At 34.5% G+C, this 26,418-nt stretch overlaps 1 protein-coding gene across 3 annotated transcripts in view; it reads left to right on the plus strand.

Annotated features, from left to right (window-relative positions):
* CUL3 (cullin 3) overlaps nt 1-26,418 on the plus strand; it is a 97,222-nt gene that overhangs the window by 56,616 nt on the left and 14,188 nt on the right. For all 3 annotated transcript variants that reach the window (XM_019923535.3, XM_019923536.3, XM_019923537.3), the window contains 10 exons: nt 1,692-1,852; nt 2,858-2,972; nt 5,086-5,314; nt 9,565-9,710; nt 10,451-10,627; nt 11,831-12,001; nt 12,621-12,728; nt 17,070-17,194; nt 17,789-17,885; nt 19,587-19,721. In XM_019923535.3, coding sequence (XP_019779094.1) covers nt 1,692-1,852; nt 2,858-2,972; nt 5,086-5,314; nt 9,565-9,710; nt 10,451-10,627; nt 11,831-12,001; nt 12,621-12,728; nt 17,070-17,194; nt 17,789-17,885; nt 19,587-19,721 — 1,464 coding nt within the window. The remainder of the gene's footprint in view (nt 1-1,691; nt 1,853-2,857; nt 2,973-5,085; nt 5,315-9,564; nt 9,711-10,450; nt 10,628-11,830; nt 12,002-12,620; nt 12,729-17,069; nt 17,195-17,788; nt 17,886-19,586; nt 19,722-26,418) is intronic.

Genomic DNA, 26,418 nt, shown 5'->3' on the forward strand with positions numbered 1-26,418 from the left:
TTTTTCCTCTTTTACCACATCAGCTAGCTAGTTACTGGTTTTGATTGCATTGGGTAAGAGTGATTCTGTATTTGGTACAAAATCTGTACCATAGAAATTTATAATCAAAATTGTAAATATCAAATTTATGAATAATTTACTCAATAATTGGAGTGATTATTTTCTCATTGCTTTATAAATTATTAGATTTATACCAGTTTTTATTGAATGTGTTTTGTTTTATGCTGAAAAGTAAGCCAGAATCAGTATGGTAGTGGAGGGTGGGGAGTGTTGGAGCTGAAGGTCATGAGAGTAAAGAGTAACTTCAGTACAAAGAAAACAGTGAGGCCATCAGAAAGGAGGAGGGATGCGGTCAGGGCAAAACTCAGAATTTAAGATCTTGAGGAAAGAAGTATGAAATTCAAGAATTTATTGAAGAAGTCATCAATGAAAATTTTGAACTTAACTGAAGTTGCTGTCAGGATTTGAAAAATGTGATATAAAATGTAGAAAGTGAGCACCAACAATGCTAATAAAAGAGCAGCTTTCCTTGTAGTCATTAGGTATGTACCGTTGTGTGAGATGAATGAAAGTTGGAGGATAGTGTCTGTGAAGAGAGTGCTACTCATGGAGAATTTAGTAAAAATTGGCTAGAAAGGTGATCAAGACCATTGAATACTAATATGGTAGAACTTCTGTTCATGTTTACCTTGTATTCTATTTGATGTTGCTTGTATTAACAGTGTTCCTTTAAAAGTTCAGAGATCACAGTTTGCAGTGAGTCTTACTGTTTTTGGATTACAAATGCCTTTAAGAATCTGGTGAAAGCTACGGACGGACTCTTTCCAAATACTTACGTAAGAACAAACACACAATAATTTTAAAATTTTAGGAAGCTCACAGACCCGCCAAAGCCCGGAGAGATCCTGGTTAAGAACAGAAAGGAATTCTGTTACTAATCCTTTTGTGAATTAAGAACAGTAGTTTTATTTCAGTGTATTTTGGTGTAAATACGGATTTTAAAATATTTCACAAAATAGGACTTTTATGGCCAATAATTCTGGATTATCTGTACTCTATTAAGTGAGACACCAGTAATCATGTTGGTAAGAACTTGAAAGTTAGATGACTACCAGTAAATAATCTGAAACGGCAGTAGCTAGGGGTGTTTTAATTATGTAATACTGAATGCTGCTCTGTTATAAGCATTAGAACCTTTCAACATTTACCAGTAAACAATCAGCTTAAGTCACATGCATCTGTATTTCATTCAGCTCTCAATTTTACTTAAAGAATATGATCTTCAGGTACAGTATTTAAGAAAATAAGAACCATATTTGTGCATGGTATGACTTTGGGAGAAAGGAAGTTCTGCCTGCCTTGCTGTTTACCTTTCTCCTCTACTTTCTGCTGACTTGCCTCTCTCCCTGGGTGGGGTGCTTGCCTTTTTCCTCCCTTTTTCTTAGGGCAAATGGGCAACCGCCTATAGCCATTGTTTCAGTAGCAATTGTAAATTGTAAGGACTTACTATATATAACTTTTATATAACTTAGGAGGTACTAGAAAATTCCATGTTGCTTGAAGTGTTTCTCACCTGCAAAATTGACCACTTTTGGAATTTTATTTCCTTTATTATTGTAACTCAAAAGGATTATTTTTATGTTCGCAAGAGTTGTACTAATGTTTATATTATGATTTTGTTTTAACTGCAGGACCGTGTGTACGTACAACAAAATAATGTGGAGAATGTGTACAATTTGGGATTAATTATTTTTCGAGATCAAGTTGTACGTTACGGGTGTATTAGGGATCACCTACGACAGACGCTGTTGGATATGATTGCCAGAGAGCGGAAAGGAGAAGTTGTAGACCGGTATAATAATCTTTTTACTCTTTGGGTTTTGGTTTTTAGTGGTTACATCTTGAGAATCGATTCACTGTCTTAATTTTATTAAAGTAAATTAAAGTTTGATTGTCCAGCATATTATGAAAATACTCAAAAACCTTATATCACAGTAACAAAGTTAGCTAGATTGTAACTAAAAAGCACACATTTATTTTTAGAAGAAACTATCCTAAGCTTTTGTTGAATATACTTTTAAAAAGCAAATCAGCCATTAGTCTTTTTGATTTTTAATGTATTTTTTATGCTTTTTGTTTGTTTGTTTGTTTGCTATTTGATAATATTTTTTTCTTCTTTAAAAGGGCTTTTGGCTAGCATTTATTTTTAAGGTCTTTGAAGAAAAAAATGTTGAACATAGTCTAAAATGACTAAGAACTCTTGTACCCCTTTTGTTAAGTCATATTCCACCCCCCCAAACATTGTTGCAGTGCCATTTTTGTGACACTGCAGCCAGAGTGGCTTGAAACATGCAAGCCTGCTTTCTTTGCTTCTTTGTATTCAAAGCAGCTGTTAGAGGAAGACTTGTAAAGTTCTTTTTATTTCAGCTTTGGTGCTTGGTCACGATTGCCCAAAAGCCATTTGGTGCAAAAAAATTATATTGCCTAGGAGTAACTGTGCGTTGTACCCATGTCAAGTGCTGTAGACTCCCTCTCTCCTCCCTGCTTCCTGATAGGCTGTTTATTCTTTTTGCACTTTTAAATACACAGGAATATTTAGTCATTTTAAACATATTTTCTTCAAAAATCCTAAGTTACAACAGCATGAGAACAACTTGAGATAAATAGCTGTGCAGTCAAGATAGGCTTTCCAATTAAAATTACTCTAAATCCTTATGTTATAAATTAGTTGCTTATGGGAGATTGGTCACTTTGGTTAAAAAAAACTTGCTCTGAAAGTTTTTCTAGCTACTTCTGCTGCATCTTTTACATGAATCTTTAATGTGTTTTTATTAAGTGGTTTAACTTCTTTTGACAGAGGCGCAATAAGAAATGCTTGCCAGATGTTAATGATTTTAGGTCTCGAAGGACGATCAGTCTATGAAGAAGATTTTGAGGCTCCTTTTTTGGAAATGTCTGCAGAGTTTTTTCAGGTAATCAGTGAGATATAAATAAATACTCTTTTAAGATGTTCTTAAAATTACCGAATATAGTTAGTAATTTAAGCATTTTGACCTTTTCGTACTGAGGCCCTTTGGGGAAGAGGGTGCAAATTACACCCTTCAGCACACCTACCCCACAGTCTCACATTCCAGTGAAGGAACTGTCTGAAAATAAGTCAAAGAGGTTGGACTTACGTGATTTTTTTAAAAGTATATGTATAAAACATATAAACTTAGAAATAACCTTAAATTTTATTATATTTATATGTTACTAATTATTTACCATAGATTCACAGGCAGTACATCACCAATGAAGTTTCACTGTTCAGGCTTTTTGGTAATATAAGTTACTAGTAAAATAAATATAGATATATGCATGATCCCATAAGGTATATATATGTCTTAAGAGCTGTTGATTAGGAAATTAAAAGTCAGTAATTACAGTTGATAAAAATTTGCAGCAGTATGTACAACCCCGAATCAACTACGTTGCTGAAAGTAAAGCTAAACCGGTACTATTTTGTAATGAAATGATAATAACAATTACTGAGTACTACGACAAATGATAAGACAATATTTATAAGGTCATGATAATCAGGCGTTCTTCCTGAAAGCCTCAACTATCTGAGCAATTTATAGTAGGAGCTTTGTAGTGTTGCTAAAGTAGACTTTACTGGTCAACTTTAGTAATAACCTTTTAAAGAACTAAATGAATAGAACGATACAATAACTCTACAGTGCGTCATTCGTAGAAGCCATCGGATGAGTATAGAAGTAGACTTGGTGGGTTTTGGTGTCCTTTGGACTGGCGTAACCCCCAGGCCGCTTTTCAGAAATCAGCCTGTAGCCATCAGGAAGCTTTGTGTGGCCTGTACTGGTGAGCCTGGACCATACTTCATGAACTATTAATTTTATAATGTAGGAAACAGGCTTTATTTTCTGGTAACACAGCAACTACTTCTAGATATTTCTGGCAACGTTTTTGACGTTTGCATTTGTTTTGATTACCTTCATTACAGTATAGAAATACCAGTAGGTGATTAATTGTCAGGATCCCAAAGTGTGCTACAGTGGCATAAGGATATATCTGTGTGTATATATAAAATACAGTTTTGACAGTGAAGTGACGGTCTCACCAAGATTTTTGTTTGGTGTGTTAATGTTTATTCTTAGAAACTTGATTATTTTAAACTGCTTTCTTTTTTTAACATCTTTATTGGAGTATAATTGCTTTACAATGTTGTGTTAGTTTCTGTTGTACAACAAAGTGAATCAGCTATATGTATACATATATCCCCATATCCCCTCCCTCTTGAGCCTCCCTCCCACCCTCCCTATCCCACCCCTCTAGGTGGTCACAGAGCATCGAGCTGAGCTCCCTGTGCTATGCGGCAGCTTCCCACTAGCCATCCATTGTACATTTGGTATAAACTACTTTTTATTAAGAGAATGGGAAATGTTATTACATTTTGTACATAATTTATATTAATACATCTTTTATGTAATTCTTAGGTATATTTGTTAATTTTACTCTGAGATTGAAGTCAGTTGAGCCAACATTTAAAATTTACTGGAATTTCTCTAAGGCTGGTGTTAGAAGACAAGATTAATAGTAACTCAAAAGCTCTATTTCTCAAACTTTATATATATTCCTTTGAGAGCGGGAGTGGGGTGGCAGGAGGACTTTAGTAACTACCAGTATGCCAGCAAAACTGTATGATAAACATGATGAATCTTTTTAGGCATAATTTTACAATAAAACAAATCAAAGAAGAATTTCCCACTCTCACTTGGGGTCAGATGCTTCATTCTATACTTTTGATCTTCACTGGCGTGTGCTTACTTTTTCTTCTATTTGGAATACACTGGCAAAGTCTGAAAAACGCTGCTTAAGGATAATGTATTAATTAAGTCTTATGTAAGTAATGCTTTAAAGGGTATAATTCGGACTATATGAATATATATAATAAGACAGTATATAAAATGTTAATAGTGCTTGGGATATTTAGTTTGGTTTATGAGAAACTGTAGAAACCCAGTTAAAAGCAGAAGCACATTTTGCTTCTGTGTTTTAAAAAAAAAAAATCATGCTTCTTATTTGCAGATGGAAAGCCAGAAATTTTTAGCAGAAAACAGTGCTTCAGTATATATAAAGAAAGTAGAAGCTAGAATTAATGAAGAAATAGAACGAGTGATGCACTGCCTTGACAAATCAACTGAAGAGCCAATTGTAAAGGTGGTTGAGAGGGAACTCATTTCCAAGCACATGAAAACTATAGTAGAAATGGAGAATTCGGGGCTAGTACATATGTTGAAAAACGGAAAGACAGAAGGTAAGTGTTAGCAGTTGAAAAATAATTAAATTCTTACAGTTCTACCAGGTTCTCAGTATTTTTTTTTCCTATTGTAGTTTATGAATGTCAATTTTCAAGAAGTTGTGGTGTTTGTCATTAATTTATCACTGTTGTTACTTTACACGTATTAATGAGGATTTTAGATATTCCTAGTGAATCAAGCGGCTTTTTTTCTTCTTTCATCTTAAGTCTCCTCACTTTTTGTTTTTCTTAACCCAAAAGGTAAGTTTAGGGACTTCCCTGGCAGTCCAGTGGTTAAGACCCCATGCTTCTACTGCAGGGGGCACAGGTTCGATCCCTGGTTGGGGAACTAAGATCCCACAAGCCACACGGTGCACCAAAGGGGAGAAAAAAAAAAAATAGAGGAGAAAATAAAAGAGCTTAAAAAAAAAGAAGAAGATTAATATTATTTATAAGGTCAATGATCCTCACCTATTCCTGTACTTTATATTTCTATACCAGGGTGCTTAGACTCTTCTTTCCCACACACTCTCCTGTAGTTTTTGTGATTCTTTTACAACCTGAAGTTCCAATCTTAAAATTTTTGTAAGCATTTCTTTGGGAGTTAGTTGTGGTAAGGGTACCAAAAATGCAAAAATATGTGTCTTCCATGTTGACATATTTAGATAAATTAATAGATTGGATATCTTGTTATAGAATGAAAGAGGAGAAAGGAGAATTGCTTAAAAGTAAACATTTTGGAGGTAACTGTAACATTTACTCTTCTTGGCCATTTACCTGATTTTCCTAAAATGTTATTTTGTAACAAGTACCCAAGGAGAAATTGTAAAGAATAGTCATGTTGTCCTCTTCAGTTTCTGAAGATTTTCTTTAAAACTATGACTGGATAAGTCACTGATATGGTACTTAAAAATAAAAAAATTTGGTGCTCTTAGATGAAGTCTTAGCAATATTTTAGCCATGTATTTCTTATAAAATAAATGCATATTGCCTGTTGGGTCATGACATAGGTAGGGAATGGGAAAAAATTTTTTTAAGTTAATAATTTAAAAGAGGAGGATGTAAGAGGAGGGAAAACAAAGATGGTAAGCAGAGAGGTTGTTCCATTCTTTCTCTAGTGGAATCTTTGCCTTGTGTTTTCAAATGGTTATATTTCTATATATGTGCTAAGTTCCTAAAAAGTTGTATGTAAATTTATTGTTTTTATTAAACTAGAGAAAGTTACTTTTTAAAAGACCCTTCTGGTAAACCTTTTTTATAAAAGCAAAACAAAAATGATTTTTAAAGATGTTTGTCACGTTTTCTAAAATAAGCTACTCCTGGATGCCTATGGTCTGTCAGGGATTGGCAAGCTTTATTTGTAAAAGGCCAGATAATAAATATTTTAGATGCTTGGACCAGACAGTAAACTACTCATCTCTGCTGTAATAGTGAGAGAGTAGGCATAGGCAATAACACAAACGAATTAAACTTGACTGTGTTCCTATAAAACTTTGATTTTTATTTTTCAAACATTTAAAAATGTGAAAACCATTCTTAGTTTGTGAGGTGTACAAAAACAAGCAGCGGGCTGTAGTTGGTCCATGGACCATAGTTTGATGACCCTGATCATTGGTCCCTGGCAGATAGGACTTTATGAAAAGCATTTTCCTTTACTTAAAATGAGAATCTATCCTTTTTTAAAAAAAAAAAATTATTTATTTATTTTTGTCTGCGTTGGGTCTTTGTTGCTGTGCACAGGCTTTCTCTAGTTGCGGTGAGCGGGGGCTACTCTTCGTTGCGGTGCGTGGGGTTCTCATTACGGTGGCTTCTCTTGTTGCGGAGCACGGGCACTAGGCGCGCGGGCTCAGTAGTTGTGGCACGTGGCCTTAGTTGCTCCATGGCATGTGGGATCTTCCCGAACCAGGGCTCCAGGGTGTCCCCTGCACTGGCAGGCGGATTCTTAACCACTGCGCCACCAGGGAAGCCCTCAATTTTCTAATGTACTGTTTAGTTATTGAGTTAATGCTTTCTTAGTCACCTTGGGTGGGGATTATTGAGGAGGGGAGATGAAATGGGCTTGGAGATTAGAGGCTAGGAAATGTTTGATGGGGAGGTTGTTGAGCATACCTGAATTATAGTAACTGTAACCTGCATGGAGACTTGTGTTAAAGGCATTAAGTATACCTAACACATGGCAAGTGCTTAATAAGTGCATAAATAATGGAGTATCAGAATAGCCACTTACCATAGTTTCTATTTAGTACTTAATGTTCTCCACAAATAAGCAGCTTTCTGTGATTCTAAATTAAATTTTAAAATCATGGCTTCAGTTTTCCTGGCTTTCCACTAGAAACCTAATTGCAGAGTATCTTTAATTATGCTAGGCCCTGCTCGTGAGCAGTATGTCAAGAATATGTCAGAGACACAGCTTCACCATGATGAAGCCAAGTATCTCATAAATCAGAAAGTGAAAAAGTTTTTTCCCACCATGAACGGAGGATGAGTTGGATTGATAATTAAATGCAGATAACATTATGAAATTAAGTTTGAATGGTATCATTTTATTGTTTTATGAAGTGTATACAGAAATAATGATATTTAATTTTTGAATGATGCATATTTTTCATTTTCTCTTTCACATTCTCCACTAAGCCATACATTTATTTATATACAGTGAATTACATATAATGAAATTGTATTAATTTACATACTGTTAAATATACATGTGACTAAGCAAAACTGTAACAACATAGGAACAAAGTAGACAAAGTTGGGAACTATTTTGTCATGAGGTATTTGATATGCCAAGTTTACTGTAGTATATATGTTCATAAATTATTGTTTGTAATATTTGTTTTTAACATGGGAAACTTGGTTGTAATTTATAACAAATGTGAGAAACTGTCAGCTTTGCTGTGTGTAGATTATTTTGGACATATATTATTGATGAAAGCACTTTTTAATGAAATTTGCTTTTGAAAGTCATTGAAACAAATTTTGAAGCCCTTTTTGTAAAACTTGTGTCCAGGTATCTTTAAAATACATACAACTTCAGTTTTAAGATCTAAGTTGCTCTTATAAATGTAGACCAGGGTGGGCAAATTATAGCCTGTCTGCCAAATCTGGCCCACTATCAGTTTGCTTGAAAAAAAAAAAAAGTAATATTTCATTACACATGAAAATTATATAGGTTTTAGATCTCAGTGTCCATAAATCAAGTTTTATTGGAACACAGTCATGCCCATTCATTTATGTATTATCTGCAGCTTCTTTATGGCTACAATGGCAAAATCGAGTAGTTGTAAAAGAGACCATATGGTCCACAAGTTTAAAATATTTACTCTCTGGTGCTTTACAGAAAACAGTTTTCCAGCCACTGATCTAGAAACTGCTGTACTAACTCCATATTTAAAAGTTCTCAATCATAAAGCCTTTTTATATCATTGTAAAGTTTTGACACTATAGCCTCCCAGTAAATTCTTATTTCATAGATACATTAGACCTATGGAAAAGCAGTATTTTAACTCCACATTTTAATCTTGTAAAAAATAGAGTCCAGAGTTTTCCTTCTAAATAAAAACAATGTAGTGAGATAAACCAATTTTTAAAATATACATATTGGCTTAGGTCAACACCTGGGAAATATTAGGGATTGCTCTGAGGAAAATATTAAAGAATAGGAATTTATGCTGTAAATTTCACATGAATTTTACCATGATGTGTAATGAAATAAATCCTAGTATATTTAATTTTATTTGTTGTCATGGTTGTCATTTGAACTTTTGAGACAGATATACTTAAAAATTATCTGTAAGACTTTAATTCGTTTTTAAATTTCTTCTTTATTACATTAACTGCCAGGTATACCACAGTTAAAGTTATCCTTTTGACAGTTGTTTTGCAGTATTAACTAGATTCTAGATTAGAATTATATAGGCTAAATTATGTAGGAACTCAAAACTTCAGTTTTCATTTTTTGTGACTATTATGCTGTTTGGACATCTCTTCCATGTAAACTAAAATTTGCTATGACATTTTATTGATGCTTTTAAAGTATCTCATCTGTAAGACGTATTTTGTAAATTGCAATAATAACCATTAACTAGCTTTTTTTCCCTGTTTTCCTGGGGTTTTTTTTTTTTTTTTAATAGTTTTTCATGTGGTCAGCAAATGATCATAATGGAGAAATAAGCTTCTTTAAGTATCGCAAATTAGCATGAACAGGGATTCAAATTTCTTTTCTTAATTTTTAATGTAGCCAATTTGTGTGTGTGTTCTGATTGCAGACCTTGCTTGCATGTACAAGTTATTTAGTCGTGTGCCAAATGGTTTGAAAACAATGTGTGAGTGTATGAGTTCCTACTTGAGGGAACAAGGTAAAGCCCTTGTTTCTGAGGAAGGAGAAGGAAAGAATCCCGTTGACTATATCCAGGTGAGTAAATACAGAAGATTCTCTTTATCATAAAGTAATTTTGACAAGTGCTAAAAAGGTCACTTTTACAAAGCTATGTAGTATGTATTTCTGACTTAATTTTTCCAGTGGTAAATTAATATGTAATTATCCTAAATATTTTAGAATTTTGGAAAGCATGTATATTTATATCAGGGATACAAACTCACCCACTTCTTTTCATTTATGAGCTTGTCTGATGAAGAAGTCTATTTAAATAGTCTCAAGAATGAAAGTTCTTTCTACTTTTTTGTATGCTTTAGAGTTCATATACTACCTTAGTGTGTTCAAGAAAAAATAACTGTTTTAGTGACTTTTTGGTTCAAGATATTTTGCTTTCAAGCAGTACAACAAATATATTATGCTCTCAAGTTTTTCATATTTTAATATGAATAAGCTTTCTCTATGTATTTTTAAAGCTAATTTTCTCTCAGGCTCACCCATTCAGTCAAGATAGAGGAAGGTGGGGAGAAAACGTGAGGAGAATCTTTGGTTCACCTTTAATAGAACAGTACATAAATGGAAGATAGAATACTTCTCTCACCACTGACATTTTTAACAGGCTTAGAAACAGGCTTGAAAATAGCAATATAGAATCTGTAAGTTTAACACTGAATGCACACATTTATTACCAGCAAAGTTAAACGTGTGTAGTTACACATGTATTGTTTATAGAAAAGTTATTATAATGTATCCTAAGTTTCTTTGTTTTTATTTGGAAGGGCTTATTGGATCTGAAGAGTAGGTTTGATCGCTTCCTCCAGGAATCGTTTAATAACGACCGGCTCTTTAAACAAACTATTGCGGGTGACTTTGAGTATTTTCTCAACCTCAACTCCAGGTCCCCTGAATACCTCTCATTATTTATTGATGATAAGCTGAAAAAGGGAGTCAAAGGGGTAAGTATTAATGCATTTGAAAATATATTAAGTTTTATTTGTAGATATAAAATTAGGAAATAAAATATAAAATTAGGGAATTTTGTAGATATAAAATTAAACAGTCCTCCTTTGCTGTGCTTAAATGTGCACTGTGATATTTGAAAGGATTGTTTCAAGTATCTGAAATGGTCAAAAGTACTTTGACATTTCATTGAATGTGTAACTGGCATCAAAAACAACTACACATCCATAGACTTGAGATTGTGAGGGTTAGATATGCTATAGAGATAATAAGGAACTAGAATACAGCTATCCATGTGGCACATAGAATGTTGCTTGCTGTCACCTGGTTCTGGGGGTTACGTATCAAACAATACTTGAGTGCCAAAAATTTGAAGGCACAGACTAGAATAGGTATCAGAAAATAGTTCGAAAGCATATATGGAAGCTCAGTTTCAAGCCTTTATAATATATCTGGGATCTTGGAAGCTCACTCCAGCACAGAAAATCAAAATAAGCAGATTGTGATCACACGTGAATTGGTCTTCTTGACTTCATCTTGGGATTTGTGAGACAGAAGGGCAAAGCAACAAATAGGTAGCTATAACAAAGAAACAACTAAGAGGAAGATTACTAAGGACACCAGATAGAAAATACACAGCTGAGTAGTCTACCATATTTTTAATATAAGCTTAATACAACCTGCCACAGTATCATCTTGCCCTTATTTAAAAGATTAGGGGCAAGAGTCCTTTTTACTTTTGGAATTATAACATTATTACCGTTCTGGTTGCACAATTTAGATTTTGAATGAGCTTATGTAAAAATATCTGTCTTATGGCCATGTAAGTTTCTGCCTAGATACTATGCAAGGGCATGGTAAAATTCTTTTATGTGATTAAAATTTCATTTCTTCTGTTCTCAGTCATCCTTTAATCCAGCCATGTATCACTTCATGCCTCCCTTTCAGAGGTAGCCCACTAGGGAGTGGAACTCCATTCCAGCCCCTGATTAATGCTGCACTAGATGAGGATTTAAGAGTCGTGCTACTAGATAAAGTAGGAGGCACTTTCTCGCACTAGATCCCTCCTTCTGACATATCTCAACTAGATGTTTATGTTTGTTATCAAACAGTGTTTTTAAACTATTGATGAACTGTGATGCTGTTTTTGTAGAACTAAAATTGTGTAATTGTTAAATTGTCTTTTCAATGGTTTGCAGCTAACAGAACAAGAAGTAGAAACAATATTGGATAAGGCAATGGTCCTTTTTAGGTTTATGCAAGAAAAAGATGTATTTGAACGTTACTATAAACAACACTTGGCAAGGAGACTTCTCACAAATAAAAGTGTTTCTGATGACTCTGAAAAAAATATGATTTCTAAGTTAAAGGTAAGGTGTATTTAAGATGGAATGGAAAAAAAAAAAAAGATGGATTGGAGTGCACGTCACTAATGATTATCACATAATTGAGCACCAGCAACATGTGACTGGGAAATACTTAATTGATTTAAAATACTTATTTCTCTAAATTAATAAAACTAGATTTTTTTGAGCAGGCTGTACTTAGATTTGTTCAAGTTCTGGGACATTCACAGTGTGCTGGAATTTCTCTTGGTGTGGCAGATACATTCATTCATGGAGATCTGGGGGAGGATTAGTACAAGGGAAACAATAAAGGGAATATCACCATATAGTTCTGTTTCACAGAGTGTGGTCCACAGACTACTTGTACCCATATCACCTGATATGAGTGTTTCTTGCTGAAAACATAAGAGTTCTGAGCACTGCCTTCAGTGAGGTTTATGGGAATCTCAGAGAGTCTGGGAATTTGCATTTTAAAATAAAATTCTTGGATTAATCTTAATCACACTGAAGTTGGTATCCACAGACATAGAACAACTATTGGAAAGATTTAGGAAGGATGACAGTAACATGGAAGAGTTTCTTTGTACATTTTCTAATAGTAAAATCCATCATTTATTTGTGTATATTTGTTTTTCTTCCACAGACTGAATGTGGATGTCAGTTCACATCAAAACTGGAAGGAATGTTTAGGGATATGAGCATCTCAAACACAACTATGGATGAGTTCAGGCAACATCTACAGGCCACTGGGGTAAGATTCTTCATTAATTTCTACTTATGTAAATGTGTTTATGTAAAGTCTTCTGTAATGGGCATTTTCATCCAATCAGATAACTGAATTGCTGGTGTTATTTATTTTTTTAAAAACTTTTATGGAGTATAGTTGATTTACAATGTTATATTAGTTTCAGGTGTACAGCAAAGTGAATCAGTTGTACATACCGTATATCCACTCTTTTTTTTTTTAGATTCTTTTTCCATATAGGCCATTACAGAGTATTGAGTAGAGTTCCCTGTGCTATGCAGCAGATTCTTATTAGTTATCTATTTTATATATAGTAGTGTGTATATGTCAATCTCAGTCTCCCAATTGATCCTTCCCCCCACCCCATGTCATTTCTTTAAATGCCATTAGTGACAACATATGTATTGTCTGTGAGTGCTTTAAAAATTATTTCTCCCATATAACCTCTTTTTCTAACTATTAATCTTAAAATATTTTTTCTTATTCTTATAAAACTTAGTTTATCTTCCCCACTTGAAGGAATATACTGAAAATTTAATAAATAGTGATTCTGCTGTTATAACCGTTTTTAGGTTAGGGAAAGAATACCAGGCTTATGCAAGCTTACTGAGTTTTAATGCTCTTCCTTTTACTTTACCCCAGGATGGTGCTATCTTAGAATTGTTACCTGATTTTCCTGTACGTCAGTATTCTTATTCATCTGAAATGTCAGGATAAATGGGCCTGACATCCTCAGGGTCGGTGGAGGGTGAACTGAGTATGAAAACACTGATGCTAGTGTGTTATAAATGTGGTTTTGTATTGTGATTCCCAGAAGGCAGTAAGCTGCAACTTATATGGCCTTGGAGTCCAGTGGGGTGTTGTGAAGATTCAGTGGGGTTTAATGAAGTTCAGAATTTTCCCTTCTCTCTTCTTTTTTTTTTAAACTGTTTTTCAACTGTAACTTTAAGTTTAGAGAACTCCACATTTTTTCTTTAATGTTTTCTCTCTCAACTGACAGTATACTACTTCATAATTAAGACATGTCACAACCATTTAAAAAAAAATTGGAGGTCTTTTCTTTGATATTTAAATATAAGATCATCACTTCTACTGGTCCCATAGGTCTCATCACAAACAAAATATGTGAAAATACCTAATTCTGTAGAAATGGACATTTATATATATTAAGACATTCTGACTCAGAGGGACTTCTGTTTCCTCTTTGTTATAAATAGTTGTGTGATTTGCCTTGGATGTTTACAGTGGAGAAAGGCTGAGAGCAGGAAAGGTAGACTCTGTGATAAATAGAAATTTGAGTGGGCAGGGACTGAATAATGTGATTATCCTAGATGTTTTGCTCTTTTAGATTGTTCAGGGATTTGTGCTTCATTCTGTCTAATGCATTGATAAAATCATATTTTCATATGGTACATTTTTTGTGTTTTTTGTTTTTCTTCCACTAATGTTACACATATTTAAGAGCTACAAGGAGATAACCTGGTTTGAATAAATGCTGTATTGAAACCATGTAAAGGAATGTTCCCGGATGGGTCCAGAACCCTTACTATTTTTTTAGCTGTCTAATTACCTTATCTGTGGTAGTTGAAGGCATTTTGATAAGAAAATTACGGTCTTTATTTACTCTCGACCACTCTCTTGCACTTTTTAAAAAAAGAGGGAATGATCGTTCAATGTGATCATTTCATCAGATTGTTTGCTTTTGTTATTTTCTATTGTTATGAAGTTGTGCGTTTTCTATTCTTTCATTTTGATTATTCAGATATATCCTGCACTTTATGGTGGAATATTTGTTTCATAATTTGTTATCCCAGTAAGTAGAGTACTTATCAAGATGTTCAAAGTTGTGTATCTGCTAATCTGGTTGCAGCTTTCACTTTGTAAGGCCATTATTCGCATGCAGTTATTGGCTATTTTGTAATTGTTTAAACTAAGGATCTTAAGCTTTACGTCTCCTAAGCCTTAATCTTCATTAGAAAGATTTGATGAAAAGTGACAGAGGAATCAAAACAAATCTTGAACTTTCTGAAATCTTGGAACCCTTTTAAAACATCATCAATCCTCAGATAATTCTCTGTAACTTTCTTGAAGGTTCTTGGCCTGTTTAAATATACCAAGAGAATGACTCTTCTGTTTACTTTCAGAAGTCATATTAACAAGTACTTTTCTTAAAATGCTAAATACTTGTATATTTTATTAGATAAGTCATATTTATTATGCTGAGGGAAATTTAAGTGTGCATTTCTTTCCTGTGTTTTACTTTTTTAATGGGGATAGGAACAGGAAAACCACCTTGCTATCGTATTTCTGTTTATTTATATCAGCAAATCATATCACATCCAGACAGACTTTTCTGGTACCTCTGTTTCTGTGTACTTGTCCCTGGCATGTGCTATCTTGGAAAACAAGCTGAATGGTTTAAAAATATTACTAAGAGGGGCTTCCCTGGTGGCACAGTGGTTGAGAGTCTGCCTGCCGATGCAGGGGACACGGGTTCGTGCCCTGGTCCGGGAAGATCCCACATGCCGCGGAGCCGCTGGGCCCGTGAGCCATGGCCGCTGAGCCTGCGCGTCCAGAGCCTATGCTCCGCAACAGGAGAGGCCACAACAGTGAGAGGCCCGCATACCGCAAAATATATATATATATATATTACTAAGAGAGGTAGAAAGAAAAGGTCCAAACCATTAGAGTAATAGTTCCTTGAGGTTCTTTCTTTTTCTTTTTTAATAAATTTATTTTATTTATTTATTTATTTATTTATTTATTTTTGGCTGTATCGGGTCTTCGTTGCTGTGCACGGGCTTTCTCTAGTTGTGGTGAGTGGGGGGCTACTCTTCGTTGCAGTGTGCGGGCTTCTCATTGCGGTGGCTTCTCTTGTTGTGGAGCACAGGCTCTAGAGCGCAGGCTCAGTAGTTGGGGCGCACGGGCTTAGTTGCTCCTTGGCATGTGGGATCTTCCCGGCTCAGGACTCGAACCCATGCCCCCTGCATTGGCAGGCGGATTCTTAACCACTGCGACACCGGGAAAGCCCTCTTTTTCTTTTTTTTAATTTAACAAATAACTCATTGTTTCTGTGCCAAGCGTTTTTCTAGGCACTGGTTATACAGCAGAGAATAGACAAAAATCCCTGCCATGTTGGAGCTTACTTTCCAATCTGGGAGACGGATGATCAACGAGATAAGTAATTACATAGCACCTTAGCTGGTGATAGGAGATATAGAGGAAATCTGTAGCAAGGAAGAGTGGTCGAGGAAGGCCTCCTTTAAAAAACGACATTTTGAGGAAAGACTTGAAGATTAGGGAGCAAGACGTGGAGATATGGGAAAAGAGATGAAAGACTTCATTGTCTTGGGTGGATTGAACCAAGTTGTGACCCCCTTCCCAATTACAAGTGTACAAACAGTTCTCAGCCCCTTCTCCATTCATCATCTAAGAGTCTGCTGTGATCATCTCTCCTATGTGTCATGTAAGATTTCTGGATTCAGTTTCTTTAAAATAGAGTAAATCATTTATTAGATACTTATGAAGAAATCTGAGTGTGGAATACTTCTTGATATTTATAAACTCATTTTTCTCTTTAAAGAATTTCTATCACTAAATCATCCAGGTTACATAAAAATGGAATAATGGTTTAAAACAAGCTGTGAATATTAAAAATAAAGATATTTCCCCCTTTAGAATTTCTGTTGATGTGTTTTATTTTTGTTTTCTTAAAATTGTAATTTATTTAAAAAGAAAAAATATCTAATTGTGATGGTAATGCTAGCATATATTTTGTAGAGGTAGTCAAACATTATGCAAATGCTTATAGAGCACCTGCTGTGTAGAACTGGATCTAGTGTCCTATGCAGAGGACAGAGGATAGAATGTGAGCTGCATGTGAAAGCATGGAGGTTATGGTCAATATAGTTGAAATGTGACTGGGATATTAGAAATGTGTTGTTTCTGTGTTAAGATGGTAAAAATGTTTAAAAGCTGAGATGAAAGGTATTATTCTAGAATTTTCCCTAAAATGATACTGATAATGGCCCCTTGACATTTTATCTGAAAAAAATCTTGAGGACCAAAATCTCTGTACTTTTCAATGACACCAGTAAGACTTTGTTCATATGCTAGGAACTTTGATCAGTATTGTAAATTCAGCATCTGAAGCAATAATTATAAATGTGCCAGGATAGTTAAAATTAGGAAAACATTGGATGAGTGTAACTTTTAAGAAGATGTGTTTTATTTGCTGAATGTTGGATATGGAGATAACTACTTTGATAACTCTAACACAGTGTCTGTATGGAACAGATAACACATCCTAGCTAATTAAGGGGGAACATTTTCTTCTCTTTTCCACAGGTATCTTTAGGTGGTGTTGATCTCACAGTTCGGGTGCTCACAACAGGTTATTGGCCCACTCAGTCAGCCACACCAAAGTGCAACATCCCACCAGCACCAAGACATGCTTTTGAGATATTCAGAAGGTAAATGTAGATCAGACTTTGTATTTCTAAGTACAAATTGTCCAGAATTTAGATAAATTTGAGCATTCAGTAGTGTCCCCAATTGAAGGGGTATATACTCCATTTTTTAAATCTCATGTTATCCTTTATGCATTTAATATGTAAGGATGAATTGCATAAACTTTTCAGAGGAATATCAATCTGCTTTCTTCAGCATTAGTGCATGGTTAGGAGTATATTTTGTATTGTTGATGTCTGACACTAGCTTGGGGTGACTTGCTTATTGGGTTAACTGTGGAGAAAGGAGGTCATATAAACAGCGGTGGCTGAGCAGCAGCCAGGGGCAAATAAATGTACTGGTGGAAAGTACTTAGTGTGCTACCTTTATCACTTAATATCTAGCTAAGTTTCTTAGGTCTGTTTCCCACCCAGCCACCCCCACCCCTTATTTAGGGCTTCTTTTCTGTAAAAAAAAATTGGAACTGAACTTGATTCCTAAGGTTTTGTTTAGCTTTTAAAGTCTCCCTTGCATATATGTTTGTTAAGGGTTGGTAGTTTATAATTTCACATATATAAATTACATGATTCTCAAAAACATGGTTTGATTTGCTGAAGGTTTTACTTAGCCAAACACAGTGGTCGACAGCTCACACTCCAACATCATATGGGTTCTGCAGATCTCAATGCCACCTTTTATGGACCAGTTAAAAAGGTAAATATTAATAGTTTGAAGGTATTTTTATTAAGTAACTTAAAATTAGTCTGCAGAAGTGATTTGTGATTTTTGTTGACTTAGATAAATTATTTATTTCTTTTATTTCCTTACCTGTTTCAAATATTAAAAAGAGGGAAACTTCGGCTTTGATTTATTGATTTCTGTTCCCTTAGTTGCTAACTTCATTTGACAATATGAAGACTATACCAGTAGCCTTCCTTATGGAATAAATAATATAATTACATGTTTTATTTATAAGATTAGATTTGAGATAATATTGCATAAAATAATGGATTTGAGGGCATACAAAGCCATGAGTTCCTTTTCAAAATTCTCAGTCTCCTATAATCCTTATTTCCAATAAATTGAAACCGGGAAAGCTAACACGTAAGATTTGTGAAATGTACAAAATGTTGCTAAAGTGATTATTTAAAAATTAACAATACAGGGGCTTCCCTGGTGGCGCGGTGGTTGGGGGTCCGCCTGCCGATGCGGGGGACGCGGGTTCGTGCCCCGGTCCGGGAGGATCCCACGTGCCGCGGAGCGGCTGGGCCCGTGAGCCGTGGCCGCTGCGCCTGCGCGTCCGGAGCCTGTGCTCTGCAGCGGGAGAGGCCGCAACAGTGAGAGGCCCGCGTAATGCAAAAAAAAAAAAAAAAAAAAAATACATTAGAGAAGTGCCTTTATTTAAAGAAGTAATTGCTTTTTTATATGTAAAATTGTGAGGTTTAGAGTAATAATATACTTCATTGCTTGGTATAAATCAAATCAGGGTCATTTGGCTTAAAATGGCAAAATAATAAAAAGCTTCTAAAAAACATTAAAATACCTAAGTTGTCATCTTGGCAGCAAGTAACAGTTTCATTAAATATTTTAATTAAAATCTTACTTGTCACTGCAATACCAAAGTTTTTTTTTTAATATTGTTGAAGATGCCTATATACATGTTCTAATTTTTATATTTAATGAAGTGGGAAATAGTCCTTAGAGTTCAGTTAGTTGAATAATGTTTGACACTATTATATATTTAACTGTAAGTGGGAAGGTCAAGGATACATACTAAAGAACTCAGCTTTTAATTATTGCTTTCTTGTTTCTGTTTTAAAGGAGAGGGTTTTTCCCTAAATAATCATGTTATCTTTTGAGGTTTTATTAAACTGATCAGTAGGTTTTAAAAACATAATTCATATGTTAATTATTGAGGACTGAATTTCTACTTTGTACTTCTAAATCATAGAGCAGGAATAGGCTTTAAGGATGGCAGAGGTTTTTTCTTCCCATCCTATGCTATTATTTGAACTCTTACCACGATCAGACCACACAGAAAGAAACCTAATACTACTTTAGGGTAGTAGTATAATGGCACTAGCATCTTATAAGTCCATTATTATCCCATTGTGTACTGTTAACATAATTTTAGTTATAAATATAAGGAATTACTCATTACTTGCTCAGATACATTAAAATGTTCATAATGGAAAAAAATGGGACAGTCCTAAATAAAGACTTTGTGTGTATGTATACACACATATTTACACGTACACTTTTAAAATAACATTTCCTTTTTATATAGGAATGAGTTTATATCATTTTGTTAAGGGGAGGTTGGGCATTACAGAACTTATTTTTCAAATATACTGTTAAAGTTACTAGGAGATAATTATATCTTGTTTCTATTTTTATATTTAAAAAATTAAACAGGAAGATGGATCTGAAGTTGGTGTTGGAGGGGCACAAGTAACTGGCTCTAATACGCGGAAGCATATATTGCAAGTCTCCACTTTCCAGATGACCATATTAATGCTCTTCAATAATAGAGAAAAATACACATTTGAGGTATGGGCTGGTTATGTGAATTTTAACCAATTGTTTCTGATTCTCACCCGGCATTTGGGTTGTTCTCAGATCTAGACTGTAGTGAATAGAGCTGTATGTTTAACTTTTTAAAGAAGTTGCCAAACTGCATCCCGAAGTGATTGTTACCATTTTACATTACTGCCAGCAAGTGTAGGAGAGTTCTAGTTGCCCCACATCCTCTCCAAAATTTAGTATTGTCTTTTAAATTTTAGCCATTTTAGCTGGTGTGTAATTGTACGTATACATTGTGGATTTAATTTCTTTCCTTGACTAATAATGACATTGAGCATTTTTTATTTGTTCATATGCCACTTATATGTCTTGTTTGGTGAATTCTTTGTTCATATCTTTATCGGGTTTTTTAAAAGTTCTTTACAAATTCTGGATACAAATCCTTCATCAAATCAAATCTATGTTCTGTGAATATTTTCTCACAGTCTGTCACTTGACTTTTCATTTTCTTAATGTTATATTCTGAAGAGCAGAACTTTTTAATATTGACGAAGTCCAGTGGCCACTTTTTTATGTTTATGGTTCATGCTTTTGATATCCTATCTAAGAAATTATTGGCTATCCCAAGTTTGCAAAGATTTTCTTCTAAGTGATTTATAGTTTTAGCTTTTACATTTAGGCCTGTGATCAATTTCAAGTTAATTTTTTTGGTATGATTAGAGGTAAGGATTAAGAATTATTTCCTCCCCACACATAGGTATTCAGTTGTTCATTTCAGCATCATTTGTCCAAAACACTAGTCTTTTCCCTTTGAATTACTTTGAGCCCTTTATTTAAAAAAAAAAAAAAATTCAGTTGACCATATGTATGTGGGTCTATTTCTGCACACTCTGATCTATTTCATTAATTTCTATGTCTATCCTTATGCTAATTTTACACTATTTTGATAGTGTCAACTTTCTTTTTTTTTCTTAAGAGTATATATATTATAATATACTTTTTATTTCTCCCATTAAGTCATGATTTGATTGAATTAAATTCATTTAGTCTTTTCCCATACCTTTGATGAGTAGGTTGGAGTTGAAATGAAGATCATGTGATTTTTAGTAAGTTTAAAGATAAGGAATGAATATTTTAAAAAGCTGTAGAATTATAGCCATATTTATACTTAACTGAAAATCAATTCTCAGACATAGGTGAATGAATATAGGAAGAAATAAGTTTAAGTTTGAAATGAAGAGCAAGATTAAATTCTAGGCCTATTTTAATACTCATCTCCATATTCCCTTTTTGTGATGATGATAAATAGTTAAGAGATGACTGTTTTTATGTGATGTACCTCAAGGAAATATTTTGAAACGTAAGTGTTTTATTTTTAGGTCAGTGGCTAAGCCAAGAGGTTTTGCTCTTATAAATTTCCAGGCGTGTTTTACCTAGGGAATAACTTTAAGTTTCAAGCACAAGTTAAATGTGATTGAGTTCTAAAGAATATTGATTAAGTAAGTATTGAGTACCTTACCCAAATATTGTAAGCCTTGTCAGACAGGTGGAATTGAATTATCTTTAACAGCTTGGATGTTTTAATCTGCTGTTCTCATGGATAATGTATTTTAAACAAAATAAGCTACTTGATAAATGCTGCAGTTGGTTTTCAGAGTCCTACTTTATAAAGAGCTGGCAAAAATAGTGGGATAAACAAAAACATAAATTGATTTTCTTAAGCCATTATTGGAATTGCTAGTAATTTTAGTGGTTCAAGCTTCCTTTTCTCGTCCCAGTCAGCTTGCGATCAGTGAGGCTAGTGAGCAGTGATTTAGGTAGAAGGTAAAATTAAGTAGAAAATTCCTGTAATATTTTAAATTTTAGCTAAGTCACAAACCAGAAGCCTGAGCATAAGTGGCGTATGTAAAATGCCATTCCTATGGCTCCAAAACCTTCTGGCTGCTTGCATCTCAAACCAGGGAATAGTGAAAAGGCACATGAAGTTTTTTGTCTTTACTCACACTATGTGCTTATAGTCAGTCTGCCGCATAAGTTTTGTTAGACATCTCTTTCACAGAAATTGCCACAAATTAGAGGAGACAGTTAAAAGTATTTAACTATAGGAATTACTAAAGGAAGCTGATCTCTTATCTTTGAATATTCTTTCTTTATAAGTTCAGTAAGATGGTGTATTCATTATTTAATGCTACACAACAGGTCTCAAATTCATGTTTTAAAACAACCACTAACAGTTTATTATCTTTCGTGGTATCTGTGGGTTGGGGATTCAGGAGGGGCTTTCTGGGTGGTTCTGGCTTGGACTCGTTCGTGAGTTTAAGATGTCAGCTGGGGCTTCAGTTGTCTAATGTTTGTCTAGGGCTGGAAAATGCTATCGGTATGCGCCTTCTTCCACGTGGCTGGCAAGTTTGTTTTGGCTGTTGGTAAGAGGTCTTAGTTTCTCTCCACATGGGCTTTACCAAACATGGCTGTTTGATTGTCCTTGCCTCCTGGTGGCTAACTTTCCCTAGAGCAAGCGATCCAAGAGACCCAGGAAGAACCTGCAGTGCCTTTATGACCCAGCCTTGGAAGTCACGTATCGTCACTTCCTTATTTTGTTGGTCACTCAAGTCAGCCCTGGTGCAGTGAGGGGACCACACAAGGTTAAAACATACCAGGATCATTGTGGGCCATCTTGGAAACTGCCTACGAAAGGTGACATTTATTGGAGTGTCACATTTAATCCATAGTAATCAGGCTACTCAGGCTTTTTCCTCTTTTTATATAGTTTTTGGAATGAAGTCCGTATTGTGATTTAGAACAGCTAAAATACGGAAATACATATAGTGGTAATCTGTACCTTAGATTTTTAGTAATAGCATTTAATTTTTGAAAGAGGTATGGATATTAATACATTTTTCTGAATGTTCTTTATTATACTTTTCAAAAATTTCTGAGAATGAGTCTGAAATATAAAAGCTAATTGTAGACAGTAGCAAAATTAATGTCAGACAGAATTTGAATAGAAAACCATTAAACAGCAGTGGTAATTGATATTTCATCGAGAACTTATGTCAGTCAGTAATGTGGCATAACAATATATGAAGGAAAATGGTTGGAAGTACAAGGAGAAATAGACAATTCCACAGTTACAGAAATCCCTCACAAGTGTACTGATTGACTATATGATAAAAAAGAGGGATGTAGAAGATTTGAATAACACAATTAGCAAATTAAAATTGAAAGCTATACAGGGAACTTTAAACTCAGAAAGCAAAATACACAAATTGTTCTTGGGAAATATCTGAGGCTGGCATAACCTTATTACTAAAACTGAACAAGGAAAATACAAAAAAGAAAGGGAAGCTATAGGTTATTCAAAATAAATACACAAATCTTAAGTAAAATATTATTAGCAAGTTATATTCAGCAGTCTGTTGAAATAATAATTCAGTCTGTCCAAACAGGGTTTATTCCTGGAATACAAAGAAGGAATTTGTTAACAGATAGTTTCTGAGATTTTATAATAATAATAAAATTAACTGATCACCTGCTATATTACCAGACATCATTTCAAGGAGAAAATCAATGATTTCCACAAATGTGCAAAAAGCACATGAGAAGAGTCAGTCCCCACTTCTTATTTCCAGATGGGGGACTCTTAGCCACCTAAGAATAGAATGAAATGCCTAATGGCATATGGGTGTATCTAATGAGAGACCTAAGCTTTAAATGAGAGACCTAAGCAAACAGTAATTAGTAGTAAAATGTTAGACACCTTCCCATTAAGGTTAGGAAAAATTTAGGATACCTGCCTTTACTACTGCTATCCAGCCTTGTTCTGGCAGGTCCTAATTAACACACTAGGAAAGAAAAAGGAATGAAATTTATAAATATCAGGAGTTGACAAAGTTTGTCGACAGTATGATTGTCAGCTGTAATAATCAACTGAGAAATGAGAGTTTGGTTGAAAAGTTTTTCTATAAATCATACTTACTGTAAGTCAACTTTTCTCTACATCAGAATTAATCTGAAAATGACATGAGAAAAAGGATGTTTTAATAAGAATCATAATCTTTCTAGGAATCATTCTAACCCAAAAAGTAGAAGACTTAATCGAAAAAGGCAGTAAAAGAAAAGAATATGGAAGGGTAAATGTACCTGAAAGGGAAAGCTATGTGTTATAAAGGACTTTTTTTTTTTTTTTAAGTCACCTATAAATTCAGTGAAATGTCAGTCCAAATCTGCGGAAGATTTCTTTTCTGTGAAACTTGACAGGCTGATCCCAGAGTTCATCTGGGCAAGAAAATGCACAAGAATAGGCAAAGAGGGGCAGGGATTTGGGAGATGGGAAGGCCCAGTAAGAGGGAAAGGAGTATGTCTTAATACCCAGACATGCCTCAAAGTTAAAATTGTTTTTAACATGTGTAGACAAATAGGTCATTTGAACAAAATAGTCCAGAAACAGATGAGTATATAGAGAGGTTTTTGGAATGCGATATATTTACTATTTCTAATAAACTAAATTAAAATAACTGCTACTTCATTTGTGGGAATGGAAGGAGAATAGTATGGCGAACTTAGTTCCATGTGTCATATCAAATGTAAAATCAAATTCCAGGTAGATGTAAGTACAAATCTATAAATGTAATAGAAAAAAACAATATTTTGATAAGCGTGATATAAGTAAGGCCTTTTTTCAAGCCTGTTACATAAACCACAAAGAAAAAGACTGACAGATTTAACCAAGTAAAAAGTAATAAAACATGCAAATGCTGAAATAAGTTAAAAGAGAAGATAAAGAGTCTAGGAGAGGGCCTCCCTGGTGGCGCAGTGGTTGAGAGTCCGCCTGCCAATGCAGGGGACATGGGTTCGTGCCCTGGTCCGGGAAAATGCCACATGCCGCGGAGCAACTAGGCCCATGAGCCATGGCTGCTGAGCCTGCGCGTCCGGAGCCTGTGCTCCACAGCGGGAGAGGCCACAACAGTGAGAGGCCCGCATACCCCCCCCAAAAAAAAAAAAAAAAAAAAGAGTCTAGGAGAAATTATTTACAGCAAGTAAGAGTATTGAAAACTGTAATACATAAAGAGCACCAGTAAATCAATACAAAAACAGTTGAATAGAAAAACGTGGAAGGAATACGAATAGATAAAGCACAGAAGAAGAGCTACAGATATCTTGTAAACATAAAAAGATGGTTTTTTCTCCTATTGGTTATAGAAGTACAAATTAAAATAATGAGATAACATTTTTAGCCCAATAGATAGGCAAAAGAAAAAGCCAGTTCTCTGTTTGAAGGTAGAGAGAATGAATACTTGAAACTGCTGTGAAGTTAAATAGTTAAGAAACTTGAAAGGCAGTTTGTCACTGTCTGTAAAATCTTTATAACTCTGAGGAAACAAGTACATTTCTAGAAATCTGCTTCAGAAACCTAGCTCTTGTACTCAGGCAGAAATGCACGCTCCATCACAAAATTGGATACCATCTCAATCTCCATATTGTGATAGAGCAGTATTATGGAATTCCTGTAGCTTTAGTGTCGTTATGCAAACATGCAGAATCATCAAGAAATTAATGGAAGAATTCATATGGTGTGATCCTGTTTATATTTAACACTGATACTAGTGTACAGGTAAGTATGTTAATGTACATACATGTATATGTGTATTTGTATTCATATGTGTGTGTGTGTGTATATGTGTGTATGTAGATGTATTTTTAAAAATGGTATAGAAGGATGAACATTGAATTGCAGTACAGACATTTCCTGACTTATGGTGGTTTGACTTAAGATTTTTCAACTTTATGATGGCACAAAGCAGTACGCATTCGGTTGAGGCTGTACTTTGAATTTTGATCTTTTCCCAGGCTGGGATCAGCAAGCTGCAGCTCTCAGCTAGGTGATCACAAGAGTAAACAACTGATACACTTATCACCGTTCTGTACCCATACAACCATTCTGATTTTTACTTTCAGTACAATATTCAATAATTACATGAGATATTCAACACCATTATAAAAAATAGGCTTTGTGTTAGATGATTTTGCCCAACTATAGGCTAAGGTACGTGTTCTGAGCATGTTTAAGGTAGGCTAGGCTCAGCTAGGATGTTCAGTAGGTTACGCGCATTAAATGCATTTTCAGCTTATTCAGTACTATGAGTTTATTAGGATATAACGCCGTTGTAATTTGAATAAGATCTGTAGCTACCTCTAGGAATGATCTGTAGTTGTTAAAATACCACCTAAGAAGGTATGTCCGGTTCTTTGACTATGGTTAAACAATAATACATGTAAATAAGTCACTTTTATCATGTACATAATAATTACAGTTAACATTCTAATTATTAGTAGCACCTATTTAATATGGTGGGATTAACATTTATATGTCTAAAGTATGTAGACATGCTGAGATCATTTGAAGCAAGGGAATATGCATCGTCATCACTAAAGGTCACATTTCTTTCAGTTTCACTTACCTGACAGTCCTTTAGAAAAGCCTAAACTGTTCTTCAGAGACTTGTGAAAGGGAGAACAACTCTCTCCAGATCAGTTACATACTCTGAATAACACCATCTTTATACCCACTCTTCCTAAGCTCCTTTTGAGAAAAGAACATCTTTATGCAATGTGAATCAAAATGATGTATCCTAATACGAAGATTTGCTGCACCATACAGTACTGTAGATGTGAAGGGACTAAATCATATACATGTACAATTCTCTTACTGTCCCATTGACATAAA

This window comes from Tursiops truncatus, chromosome 7, assembly GCF_011762595.2.
Source record: "Tursiops truncatus isolate mTurTru1 chromosome 7, mTurTru1.mat.Y, whole genome shotgun sequence".
NCBI classification, from domain to species: domain Eukaryota; kingdom Metazoa; phylum Chordata; class Mammalia; order Artiodactyla; family Delphinidae; genus Tursiops; species Tursiops truncatus.